Raw genomic sequence first — 14,342 nt, 5'->3', positions numbered from 1 at the left:
TGATCAAAAAATCGCACAGGTGATCAAATACCACCAAAAGAAAGCTCTGTTTGTGGGAAAAAAAGGACGCCAAATTCGTTTAGGTACAGCGTTGCACGACCGCGCAATTGTCCGTTAAAATCACGCAGTGCCGAATCGCAAAATACCCCCTGGTCAGGAAGGGGGTAAAATCTTCCGGGGCTTAAGTGGTTAAATTGTCAAATATAACTAGCGTTTGTATTGTCATTGCAATGCTGATGTTATAATATAAAAATGTATTCTGTAACCATAGAACTCCTTTAACCGTTATCATATGCAGATCCAGGAGCTGACTGGCAACTTTCGGCCCCAGGGGCAAGTAGAAACCAGAGGCCCATGGTGCAGAAACCTTGGCTCCCCTCCTGCTCTACCTCTCCTCCTGACCCCAATGCCAGGCTGAAGCTCCGCTCCAGGTACTTTTTTTTTTTTTTAATTTTATTTATTTATAACAAAGAAACAGAAGAGGTTTATTTGAACAACATTCACAAAGTCTGATCCATTATAATCATTGTGCCAACATATATAATTACATCCGTAATTGTTTTTAATTTATTATTATCTATAAGTAACCAGCATTTCTTTTTTTGGGATCAGTCTGTCCTAACTATCCTGATTTGCCCAAGCCTCTAAGACATTTTTTAATTTTTTTTAAAAAGGTCCTAAAGAGAAAGAAAAAGAAAAAAAAAATATACCGAGAGGGGAAGGGAACGGGGACAGGGAGGGTATATTAGGAAGGGGGGATTCCCCATAGCTAGTTCCACATCTATATTAAGTTCCTCATTGCTTATCTTATCAAGGCGCATAATATGAGTGCCTAAATGCCTATTTTCCATATCTAAAGCCTCTAGAGTATTCTCTTATTGGGATACCTGGGGTACTTCTTAATAAGAGAAGTGGAGTGGGAGAGGAGAGAGAGGGAGAGAAAAAAAAAAAGGGGTGAGGGGGGTGTAGGGAAAGTAGGGGGGTTAGTGAGAAAACCTCCAACTGTGCAGGATGCAGAATATTTTCCCACTGGACTTGTGTATAAATCCTAGATCCTATATACTGTGTCTTTGTGTCTGTGTTCATCTCGTGCCTTTCTTTCAAACCATCTCATCTTTTCATCTTGTGTCATTCCACCTCGTGTTCACTTTCAATCTAATCACCTCTTAGTATATGTGTCTGTGCCAGTAGGTCTAGCCTACTTCTTTTATAACTCCTCCAAAAAAAAAGGGAAAAAAAAAAAAAAGAGGAGGAGCGGAAAAAAAAAAAAAAAAGTGTTGGGAAAAAAAGTGGGGAACGTGCAAAAAATCGTTATTGTTTGTCTAGTATCTACCTTCAGGTACTTTCTACTTACCAGCTAAATCCAGGTTCCCAACCTGGCCAGCAGGGGGTGGTTGGGGGAAGCTGGGACAGCTCGGTTGGGGCTGGCCGGGGAAGAAGAGTCTCCAGTGGGGCATGGAATTGGCCTCTGCTCAGGCACAGTTTACACCATCCATGTTGGGGGGGGGGGGGGGGGGCTGCGCTCTGTCCTTGTCTTCAACCCGCACTTAGTAGGTCAGTGGCGGGGACTTTTTACTGTCTGTCATGTCTGTGGCTGAAGCTGTGCAGCCTTTTTACAGGGCATCAGAGCAGCCCAGGGGGCAATTACCCCCCTAGCCCAGTCCTCGCCTGTGCAGATCAAGGGCCACCCTTTGATCTACAGATGCATAAAACAGAGCCCTCACCATATAAAAATAATGCTGTATTTCTGAATGAAGCTTCTGAACAGTGGGGGTTATTTACTAAAACTGCATGGTGCAAAATCTGGTGCAGCTCTGCTTCGAAACCAATCAGCTTCCAGGTTTTATTGTCAAAGCTTGATTAAAAAAGTTGAAGCTAGAAGCTGATTGGCTACCCTGCACAGCTGCCCCAGATTCTGAGTGAACCAGTTGTAGTAAATCTCCCCAGGTGTACCTGTAAACAGAAAAAAACACGGCTGTCATTTTGACAGTCGGGATTTTCTGGCAAGAACAGCAGGGGGAGTTGTGATCAGGGATCTCCTCGTTGGTCGTAAAACATGATCCACCTGTTCTACAGCCTTGCAGTAGATTGTATCCAATATTGGCCCTGTACAGGTGTGGATGATAATGATGGAGGAACTATCATAAAAGTCTGAGGGATGAGGGCTGAGTAAAGGTATTCTTGAAGAACTGCAGGCGGGTTTTGGTAGGATGGCTCATGTCCATACAGTTTTGGCATTTCTGAAGTTCACCAAGAACTTTGTTCTAGAGAAGTAACCTGCCTGATATGGAAGAGTCAGATGCTCAAACTTTTGAACGCCAAGACCACCAAATCAGCCAGAAAATGTTTCAGTATCTTGTATGCACATACACTTAGTAGTCAAAAGTATTGGGACACCTGCCTTTACACGTACATGAACTTTAATGGCATCCCAGTCTTAGTTCGTAGGGTTCACTGTAGAGTTGGCCCAACCCTAGCAGCTGTAATAGCCTCAACTCTTATGGGAAGGCCGTCCACAAGGTTTAGTAATGTGCCTATGGGAATGTTTGGCCATTCTTCCAGAAGCTTAATTGTGAGGTCAGGCACTGATATTGGATGAGAAGGCCTGGCTTGCAGTCTCTGCTCTAATTCATTCCAAAGGTGTTCTACAAGGTTGAGGTCAGGACTCTGTGAAGGCCATCCAAGTTCCTCCACCCAAACTCACTCATTCAGGTCTTTATGGACCTTTCTTTGTGCACCTCATTTGGTGGAGGGGGGGGGGTAATGGTGATAATGGCTTTCTTCTGAAATTTTGGACAATTTCATGCTCCCAACTTTGTGGGAACAGTTTGGGGTTGGTCCTTCCTGTTCCAACATGACTGTGCATAAAGCAAGGTCCATAAAGACATGGATGAGCGAGTTTGGGGTGCAGGAACTTGACTGTCCTGCACAGAGTCCCGACCTCAACCTGATAGAACACGTTTGGGATAAATTAGACTGCAAAGCTGCAAGATCTCTGTATCCTCCTCCAGCAATGAGAGACTCTACTACTGTGTGCATCATTATTATGGACACGTGAGGATCTGCTTGTCTATCCTGCAAGCCCATTAGTATAGTTAATGCCCTTTATTATGGTATTTTAATTGTATTTTTTTTTATCATTTCATTATATTTTTTTACAATGTCACTGACTATGACTCTGTCCATTCAGAAAAGGAAGGAGCTGGTAAATTACATATTTACCGACCCCTTCCTGGTTCTCTATTGTGACACATCCCCTGCAGCAGCCGGCAGGAGAGAGGAGGGAGCACAGTGGGGGGGGGGGGGGGACCAGAGGAGCACACAGGGGCCCAGAGACAGCAGAACACAAGTGAACTGGATTGGAGGAGTGGCATACAGAGGAACCAATCTCCTCCATTTTCCTCCTGCAGCTACAAGAGGAAAAAGGAGGACAATTATTTCTCTACATGCTGCCCCCCGCCGCCCCTCCTATCCAGGTATACAGGGGAGATGCACAGGCCCCCTGGAGCATGGGGCCCAGTTGCAATTGCAACCCCTGCAACCCCTGTAGTTACGCCCCTGCATCATTGATTACATATCTGAGAGGCAGAAATTGCTCATTGCTCAAGGAACCCCTAGCAGTCTCTGGAGGAACCCTAGGCTACCATAGAAAGGCTGTTCTAGAGTTTAGAATTGATCGTATGATTATCCTAATGAAAGCACTCTCTGATTGGACCAGGTGGAAAGTGTGATGTCACCCCCCTGCTTCTCCTCCTCTTCCAATCAGAGAACGCTTTGCATATAATGTCCATACCTGGTATTCTTCTTTGAGTAAAGTGTTTTTGAAAAGCACTACATAAAATTTAGGATTCTCCCTCTATGGCAGGGGTGTCAAACTCAATTTCATTGCAGGCCATATCAGTTCTATAGTTGCCCTCCCAAGGGCCAGTTGTATCTGTAAGATGTCCAGAGCACCCCACCTCCCTTACATCAGATGTCAAGAGCCATTAGAAGTCCAGAGTCCTCCACCCTCCCAGGGGCTGAGACTGGCAACTTTCAGCTCAGGGGGGCGAGTACAAACCAGAGGCCCATGGTGCAGCAACTCGGCCCCCCTCCCACTCTCCCTCTTCTTGGCTTCCTCTTGACCCCCCATTCCAGGATGAAGCTCCGCTCCAGGTACTCTCTACTCACAGGCCGAAACTGGATTCCTGACCGGGCCAGCAGGGGGCAGTTGGGGGGAGCTGGGACAGCTTCTGTTTAGACACAGGAGAGGGGGGTGGGGGTGAGGCCTGAGCTCTGTCCTTTTCTTCAACCTGTACTCAGTAAGTCAGCAGTGGGGTCTTTTTACTTTTCTTCACCAAGAATCCTTTAGGCATGTCTGTGGCAGAAGCGGTGCAGCCTTTTTACGGGGCATCAGAGCAGCCAGGGGGTAATGTTTTACAATGAAAACCTGTGGCTTTGTGTAACTAAAAGGCAGGCTTAATCCAAAGGCCGGCTTGTATACAACTTTTGGGTAATTTTTAGGCATTTTCCCAAAGCACCCCTGAAGAAACCTCAAGGAACCCCACTTTCCACCTTGTCCAATCAGAGAATGCTTTGCATTTATTAGGCTAATCATACAATCAATTCTAAACTCTAGAACAGCCTTTCTATGGTACCCCAGGGTTCCTCCAGAGACTGTTAGGGGTTCCTTGAGCAATGAGCAATTTCTGTTTGAAAAAGGCTGGGTTATAGACATGTGCAGCTCTTTTTTTTTGCTGAATCAAAATTCAGATGATTTTTACATTTTTGGAAATTCGGATGTATCCAAATTCTCGAATTACAATAGTGCCAAATTTAAACGAATCTGAAAAATAACAGGAATAAAATTTGAATAGAATAGAAAATAATATATTACACTGGAATAGAAAATAACAGAATAGTATAGAAAAAAACAGAATAGAATAGAAAAGAATTGAACGAATATAATCATTATTTTCGGAAATTCGAATTTTGAATAGAATAAATTTGAATAGAATTGAATGGATGAGAATAGAAAAGAATAGAATAGAATAAGAATGAATAAAATACAAAGAATATACCAAATTCTGAAATTCGAAATTTTAAATAGAATAATTTAAAATTTGAATACATGTGAAAAGAATAGAATATAAAAGAATACAATAGAAAAAAAGAATAGAATAGACTATAATAGAATAGAAAAGAATAGAATCAAAAAAACAATATAATAGAATAAATATAACCATGTCCCAGATTTCAAATAGAAGCAATTGGAATTTAAATAGAAAAGAATAGATTAGAATAGAAAATAACAGAATAGTTTAGAAAAAAACAACAGCCTAGAATAGAATAGAATGAATATAATCATCTTTTGAAATTTTGAATTTTGAATAGAATAAATTTGAATTTGAATAGAATAGAACATAAAATAATAGAATAGAATAAAAAAAAGAGTTGAATAAAATATAAAGAATATAACCTTCTTCTGAAATTTGAATTTTTAAATAGAATAAATTCAAATTCGAATACATAAGAAAATAATAGAATAGAAAAAAAAGAATAGAATAGACTATAATAGAAAAGAAAAGAATAGAATTAAAAAAAATAGACTAGAATAGAATAAATATAACCTTGTCCCAGAATTCAAATAGAATCAATTTGAATTTGAATAGAATAGAGAAGAACAGATTAGAATAAAATAGAAAATAACAGAATAGTATATAAAAAAAACAACAGATTAGAATAGAAAAGAACAGAATAGAACGAATATAAACATCTTCTAAAATTCGAATTTTTAATAGAATAAATTGAATAGAATAGAGTGGAACTAAATAGAGTAGAATAGAATAGAAAATAATAGAATAGAAGACAATAAAAAAAACAGAATTGAAAAAACAATAGAATAGAATATAACCATTTTCCAAAATCCAAATAGAATCAATTCCAATTTAAATAGAATAAAAAAGAATAGATTAAAATATGAAGATGGTTATATTCTTTCCATTCTATTCTGTTGTTTTTTTTTTCTGTACTATTCTGCTATTTTCTATTGTAATCCATTCTTTTGTATTCTAATCAAATTCAAATTGATTCTATTTGAAATTTGGGAAATGGTTATATTCTTTCTATTCTATTGTTTTTTTAATTCTATTCTTTTGTATTCTTTTCTTTTCTATTCAAATTTCAGAAGAAGGTTATATTCTCTTTATTTTATTCTTTTTTTATTCTATTCTATTCTATTATATTCTTTTATTTTCTATTCCATTTTGTTCTGTTTTACTGTGTTATATTCTACTCTTTTATTTTCTGGCATATTCTTTTCTATTCTATTCTATTTTTTTTCTATTCTATTCCTTTATCTTCTTTTCTATTTTATTGTCTTTGGAAATTGAAAAAACAAATCAAAAATTAAATGAACTTGAAAACTTTTCTAATTTGAAAACGTTTCGAATTTGAAAACGTTTCGAATTTGAAAACTTTTCGAATTTGAAAACTTTTCGAACTTGAAAACTTTTCGAATTTTAAAACTTTTCGAAATTTTAAAACTTTTTCGAATTTGAAAAATTTTAGAAGTTGAGAACTTTTAGAATTTAAAAACGTTTCTAATTTGAAATTTTTTTTTCGAATTTGGATTTTAAAACTTTTCAAATTTGAAAACTGTTCGAATTTGGAAAATTGGAATCGATTTGAATGGCCAAAACCAAAACCAATTCCAAAAACAAATTTAACAGATTAAACAAATTTACCAAAACGAATTTATGCAAAAAAACCGAATGGAAATTAAATGAAACAAATTGTTTTGTTCTGCACATGTCTACTGGGTTCGAGCACCAGTCCCTTGTGCAAAGTCTGGAGCTACCAGAGTTGGAGAGACATTAGTAAATGTAGGCCCCCGGAGTCTTGTGTACCCCCTCTTCCTTCATACAGACAGGGTGGAACTTTATGTGACAGACTAGTGAGGACTGAGCAATACTGTCCACCTACTTTTACTGTGACACTTTTAGGACCCCGCAAAATGGATTCATTCCCCTGTCTGAGCTGCATTCAGTGCAACTCTATGATAAAAGGTACATTTTTGTTTCGCCCACATAGAGGTCATAGGATTGATATTAAGGGATAATACACTTGCCAATCCTCGTTTATTATTTATGTGATCAAATGCCAGTGTGGGCTCCTCTATGTAGGTGAGAGTACACAAAAATTTAAAGATCGCATTGCACGCCATAAATGTTCAATAAGAGATGGGTTCATTTAATTACCGTTGGCAAGGCACTTTATTAAGAAAGGACCTGCGACCTCACAGTTAAAATTTGCGGTCATAGACTGGGTTATGCGAAATAGAAGAGGTGAAATCGTGAGTTGACGGAGGTTCAATGGATACATTTCTTGGATACACTGTACCCCAATGGACTTAACTCTGTTATGGATTTACTGTAAATCTTTTTGTGTGAATAAGCCTCTTTTTATTTATATAGGATAAATTATTTCCATACAATTTATTTAAAATCTGAGGATATTTTTGGATATGTATAATATTGATCCATTAGTGATAATTGTTTATATTATCGTTATTGTTTTTTACATTAGGTCTTTATTGATATGCTTGGGAAGTGGTGTCGGGGATTGTATCCATTTGTTCGGTTATCTCCTTGATTAATTGAAGACCCCTTGCTGACGTGGTTTCAGATGATTATCTTATTAACTAAATTGATTCCAAGTGTTTATGATATTTATACGTATATAAAACTTGTATGCGCTTTGTAAATGTTGATGTAATGTAATTACAGGATACATTTAATTATTTTTGGTATGTTTTTTGTTTGAATACATTTTTGTGCAGCGATCCTCTGAACATTTTTCTATAATAAATACATGGGTAAAATACAGATACTGTGGATAAGTGTTCAGCGAATCCTTTATAAATGCACCCCGTTCTTAGCATAACAATAGTTAACAACCAGTTTGTAAATCTAGATATTACCTCCTTAACCATTGGGTGACAACTTTCTATCTCTTGCTGCTTCAGTCAGCTGCAGATTTCCTAAATCCCCACAGTGCCTCTTAGCTCCTGTAGTGCCCCCAACCTCCCCCAATGACTGACCCCCCCAGCGACATAAGACCCACCCCAGTGACAATAAATCCCCCACGAGCAACAGAAGAACTCCCCAGCAATAATGGACCCCCTTCCTTCTCAAAATTAGATCCCCTTCAGCAACAATAGATTCCCCAGAAGCCAGAATCAATAGAACCTCCAGCACACCCCAGCACCATTTGTCATTACATACATTTAGTTCGGAAGGTGCTGGAGCTGCGTTCCACCACCTTCCCACTGAAAAAAAAAACCCTGAGTGCACCTAATCTCCAACGATGTCCCCCAACCTCCCATAGTGATCCCATCTTCCTCTAGAAACCTCATCCCCTACAGGGCCACCAAGTCTTCTGCCCCCAACCTCTTCCAGAACCACCATCCCTTCACAGTGACACCCATACCCATCCAGAGTCTTCTGGTATTTCAATACATGTTTTGTATTCCAATACTTTCATTGTGTGAGTATAAAGTTTATTTTCACCTGTTGGGGCATGAAAAGTTTTGGAAGAATTTACTAGGCCCGTCTCTCAAAAGAGTTGAGAACCCCTGATCTAGAGCACAGTAAGGGTCTGTGTTAATGGCCTTTGTTTGCCTCAAGTGGGTTTCGTACTCTCATACAAGTCTATGGAAATGCAAGACCTGCATGAAGTAGGTCAAAAGAAGACCAGAAAAAAAGTCTACTGCAGAAAAAATGTACCTGTCAGTGAATTCTGAATATTTTTAGAAGCATCTCATACTGATGCCATCAACACAGGTCCAAAGCCTATTGACACTTCCCCATGTCTTCTGGTCATAGTAAATCACCCACCTGCTGTTCTAGTATTCTTAGGCGATGTCTGTGGTTCCTGAGTTCTTCTTGAAGCTCTGACAGGAGTTCTCTGAGCTCCAGGACCTCCTGCTTCCTCTCCTCATTCTCATGCAGCCAGTATGAGATTTCATCTGTACAACGGAACATATCTGGGCAACGGTGGCCATCTTGTTGAGGCAGTATGGCGACAATCCTGCACCGTCCATTTGCCAGGACCTGGTTGCTGTACTCCCCACAAAGCCTTGTGTCACCAACAGGCATCTGGTGATGGTCATTAAGTGCAATGGTGCTTTGTATTAGCGACCATATTAAATGTAATACAAGAGCGGCCATTTTGTAAGAGAGTTCCAGTTAACATAGCCAACAGCAAAGCACGGTTTTCCAAAATGAATAGCCCTTCAAGAACTTCATATTCTATGGTTGGCTCAGAGGTCTAGCCCTCTAAATTTTACAATTTCAGAAGGTTTAATAAATACATTTTTTGTTTCACAGGATAACCAATGGGCAAAGTATCTCAAAGAGCAACTGAATTCCAATCAGGCCTGAAAAAAAGCAGATGTAGATTATTAGGTGCATACAATTAAAGGAGAGTTACAGTACCAAAACTGTTTCAATGTGCTTGCTTCTACTCCAGGTAGGTCCGCCACACAGTCCCTTTCACCTCCAGTGCATTCAGGTGCAAGTATGGCTCATCCACAGGGGCAGACTGGCAACTTTCGGCCCAGAGGGCAAGTACAAACCAGAGGCCCATGGTGCAGCGACTGGGCCAACCCCTCCCACTTTTCCTCACCCCCCCCATCCCACTCTCCCAATCCTCCTCCTGACCCCCATTCCAAGCTAAAGTCCTGCTCCAGATTCTCTCTACTTAATGGCTAAATCTGTGTTCCCAACCTGGCCAGCAGGGGGAGGTTGGAGGGAGCTGGGAAAGCTCAGTTGGGGCTGGCCGGGGCAGAAGAGTCTACAGTGGGGCATGGAACCGACCTCTGCTCAGACACAGTTTACACCATCCATGCTGGGGGGGGTCTGTGCTCTGTCCTTGTTTTCATCCAGCACTCAGTAGGTCAGCAGCAGGGACTTTTTACTTCTCTTCACCAGGAATCATTTAGGCATGTCTGTAGCAGAAGTGGTGCAGCCTTTTTTACAGGGCATCACAGCGGCCCAGGGGGCAATTGACCCCCCTGCCCCCTGGCCCAGTCCTCCCCTGCTCATCCAGCATGGTGGAACAAATGAAATAGGATCCAATGGGCTGCTTCTGTAAACTGTAACTGTAGATGATGTTATTGATCATCTTTAAAATGCAATACACAGCAACGGTAGACACCGTGGGAGCAAGGAGACACAGTCAATGCGTTTTGCACTACCAGCACGTATTCATGACTAGCACTAGTAGCGCAAAATGCGTTGACTGTGTTTCCTTGCTCCCACAATGTTTACTGTTGCTGTATATGGTGTTTTTAAGATTACAGTGCCTTGAAAAAGTATCCACACCCCTTGAAATTTTCCACATTTTGTCAAGTTACAACCAAAAACGTAAATGTATTTTATTGGAATGTTATGTGATAGACAAACACAAAGTGGCACATAATTGTGAAGTGGAATGAAAATGATAAATGCTTTTCAACATTTCTTTTAAAATAAATATGTGAAAAGTGTGGCGTGCATTTGTTTTCAGCCCCCCTGAGTCAATACTTTGTTGAACCACCTTTAGCTACAATTAGAGCTGCAAGTCTTTTGGGGATGTCTCTACCAACTTTGAGAGTAAAATTGTTGCCCATTCTTCTTTGCAAAATAGCTCAAGCTCTGTCAGATTGGATGGAGAGTGTCTGTGAACAGAAATGTTCAAGTCTTGACTCAAATTCTCAATTGGATTTAGGCCTGGACTTTTACTGGGCCATTCTAACACACGCATATGGGCATATGCTTTGATCTAAACCATTCCATTGTAGCTCTGGCTGTATGTTTAGGGTCGTTGTCCTGCTGGAAGGTGAACCTCCGCCCCAGTCTCAAGTCTTTTGCAGACTCTAATGGATTTTCTTCTAAGATTGCCCCGCATTTGGCTCCATCCATATTCCCATCAAATCTGACCAGCTTCCCTGTCCCTGCTGAAGAAAAGCAAACCCACAACATGATGCCGCCACCACCATGTTTCATGGTGGGGATGGTATGTTTAGGATGATGTGCAGTGTTCGTTTTCCGCCACACATAGCGTTTTGCTTTATGGCCAAAAAGTTAAATTTTGGTCTCATCTGACCAGAGCACCTTCTTCCACATGTTTGCTGTGTCCCCCATATGGCTTCTCGAACAGCAAACGGGACTTCTTATGGCTTTCTTTCAACAATGGCTTTTTTCTTGTCACTCTTCCATAAAGGCCACATTTGTGGAGTGCACAACTAATAGTTGTCCTGTGGACAGATTCTCCCACCTGAGCTGTGGATCTCTGCAGCTCCTCCAGAGTTACCATGGGACTTGACTGCTTCTCTGGTTATTGCTCTCCTTGTCCGGCCTGTCAATTTAGGTGGACGGCCATGTCTTGGTAGATTTGTAGGTTTGCCATACTCTTTCCATTTTCGGATGATGGATTAAACAGCGCTCCGTGAGATGTTCAAAGCTTGGGATATTTTTTTATAACCTAACCCTGCTTTACACTTCTCCACAACTTTATCCCTGATCTCTCTGCTGCATTCCTTGGCCTTCATGATTCTGTTTGTTCACTAAGGCTCTGTAAAAAAGCTCTGAGGGCTTCACAGAACAGCTGCATTTATACTGAGATTAAGTTATACACAGGTGGACTCTATTTACTAATTAGGTGACTTCTGAAGGCAATTGATTCCACCAGATTTTAGTTAGAGGTATCAGAGTAAAGGGGGCTGAATACAAATACACGCCACACTTTTCAGTTATTTATTTGTAAACAATTTTGAAGACCATTTATCATTCCTTCCACCTCACAATTATCTGCCACTTTGTGTTGGTTTATCACATAAAATCCCAATAAAATACATTTGCGATTTTGGTTGTAATATGACAAAATGTGGAAAATTTCAAGGGGTTTGAAAACTAATTTAAGGCACTATATCAATAAATTGGATGCAGTTTTCAAGTGTGCAGTCCTTTGGACTCTATTGAATTTGTTCCACCAAAACTGTTTTTTTTTTGCCAGGTGTTGGTCCATTTTTATCAACTCAGGGCATTCTAACCTGGTTCCCATCCTTTGTTATGTTCCAAGACCATCGTCCATTTCTATCAACTCAGGGCATTCTAACCTGGTTCCCATCCTTTGTTATGTTCCAAGACCATCGTCCATTTCTATCAACTCAGGGCATTCTAACCTGGTTCCCATCCTTTGTTATGTTCCAAGACCATCGTCCATTTCTATCAACTCAGGGCATTCTAACCTGGTTCCCATCCTTTGTTATGTTCCAAGACCATCGTCCATTTCTATCAACTCAGGGCATTCTAACCTGGTTCCCATCCTTTGTTATGCTCCAAAACCATCGTCCATTTCTATCAACTCAGGGCATTCTAACCTGGTTCCCATCCTTTGTTATGTTCCAAGACCATCGTCCATTTCTATCAACTCAGGGCATTCTAACCTGGTTCCCATCCTTTGTTATGTTCCAAGACCATCGTCCATTTCTATCAATTCAGGGCATTCTAACCTGGTTCCCATCCTTTGTTATGTTCCAAGACCATCTCCAGTCCTATGTTCTATGACAGTCTTCTGTAGCATTACATATGCTGAATACTATTAGTGGCCCTTTAATATCACTGCCTTTGCCCTGTCTACGGGGCCCCTTCTATTCCTGACAATCCCAATTTGAACCAAATCCTGTTGGTAAAATGTACATTATTTCTTATCTATACCATGATAGCCCTTCCTTCAAAGGTACCCAATGGAGCTGCCACTTGATTCTCTTACCTCTGCCCCATTTTCATACTCTACCCACTGAAAAAAAAAAAAGTGATGGAACCCATGGGCATAGCATGGTATTATAATAATAATAGGCCACCCAGTTCAAACTGTCCTCCCACCCCAGCTCCTGAAGATTGTTCAACCAAGTACTCCTCTTTAAACTTCACAACAATATGACAGATGGCAACAGACTGTCCACTTTGCAAAATGTTCCTAACTGTAGAATACAGGTGATAATTTCAGTTGACACACTTTGGACATAACATCCCTAAGTTGGCTATACATTATTCTATCTGATCTTACAATTTCTGCACAATCACCTTTAGATTTATCAAAACTTTATACTATGCAAACACTTCTAAACAATCCATGTAATTTGAATCCATTCAAGCATTCCCACCTACTACATAGTTGTTTGAAATCTAAAGGAGATTGTACATTCAAATTGTATTACGCAACCATTCTCAACCAGGGTTCCATGGAACCTTAGGTTTCCTCAAGAGATTGCAAGGGGTTCCTTGATTTGTTGCTCATTGACCTCCCATCTGATGGTACCTGGAAAGTTCTGAGTCCAATGACACTAGGCAGAAACAGCAGCATGTTACCAGCAATCTTTTTAGCTGTTTGTAGGGGTGGCTTTCTTGCCACCACTATCGGGGGGGGGGGGGGGGGGCTGCTTCTCACTGTAAAGAGAATATTTCCAACCAAACCAGGGCCGTCTTTATTCTTGATTGGACCCTGGGTAAAAATGTTCTTGAATCCACTTATCAACTATTTGGGGGCTCAGGGGGCAGCTGCTTTGGGCCCCACAACAATGACTAGACCCGGGGCAGCTGCCCCTTTTGCCCTGTGTTAAAGACAGCCTTGAACCAAACTCCAAAGACTTAATTTTAGCAAGGGTTACCTAAAACCTAATAAGTATTTCAAGGGTTCCACTGGGGTAAAAAGGTTGAGGAAGGCTGGTACAGAGCATGGTCAACTATAGCAGTATACATTTTAATTCCTTCACAATAGTTACCCTACAGACTACAATCCTTCATATATACAGGATATGTAACAAATGTGGAGTGCATTATTAGCCTATATCAGGGGAAAAAAACGCAGTTTAACAAAGTAACACTAGGTAGCAGCAAAACTCCAAAAATATGTACTGTACTGTTTAATCTCAACTGTTTTGCCATGGAGGGACCCTTGTAATAATTTTCAGGTCTTGGGAAACTCCCAATAAAACTTATTATATCCACATCTTACAGTTCATCAGTAGGTATAAATGTAATAATAAATAAAAGAACGTACAATGTACAGTGATGGTTAATGGCAAAATGCCTCCTTAGATTGGTGATTAGTTGTGATTAGTTGAAATGCATTACCTTACATTGGAAAGTTGTATCTCTTTACACAAGTGGTAATCGGAAAATGGTATTTGGTATAGGTATTTCAAGATGTAAAGCCAATATCCAAAGCTCAATGGCCCAGGGTGAGACTGCTCTTGTCACACAGGGCCACCCTGTTTGGTGTACCCCAAATCAGAGAGAAAAGACAACATGACGTGT

General features: G+C 40.4%; 1 protein-coding gene across 1 annotated transcript in view; it reads right to left on the bottom strand.

The window, feature by feature from the left end:
* LOC309550320 (angiopoietin-related protein 7-like) overlaps positions 1 to 9,209 on the bottom strand; it is a gene marked incomplete at both ends in the record, with an annotated part of 31,820 nt that extends 22,611 nt beyond the window's left edge. Inside the window, one exon of the mRNA XM_082250717.1 lies at positions 8,877 to 9,209. Within this exon, the coding sequence (XP_082106843.1) occupies positions 8,877 to 9,209 (333 nt within the window). The remainder of the gene's footprint in view (positions 1 to 8,876) is intronic.
* Positions 9,210 to 14,342: the final 5,133 nt, after the last annotated feature.

This window comes from Pelophylax lessonae (genome assembly GCF_965119305.1).
Source record: "Pelophylax lessonae genome assembly, chromosome: 3".
Lineage (NCBI taxonomy): Eukaryota > Metazoa > Chordata > Amphibia > Anura > Ranidae > Pelophylax > Pelophylax lessonae.
This window is presented reverse-complemented; position numbering and strand designations above follow the sequence as displayed.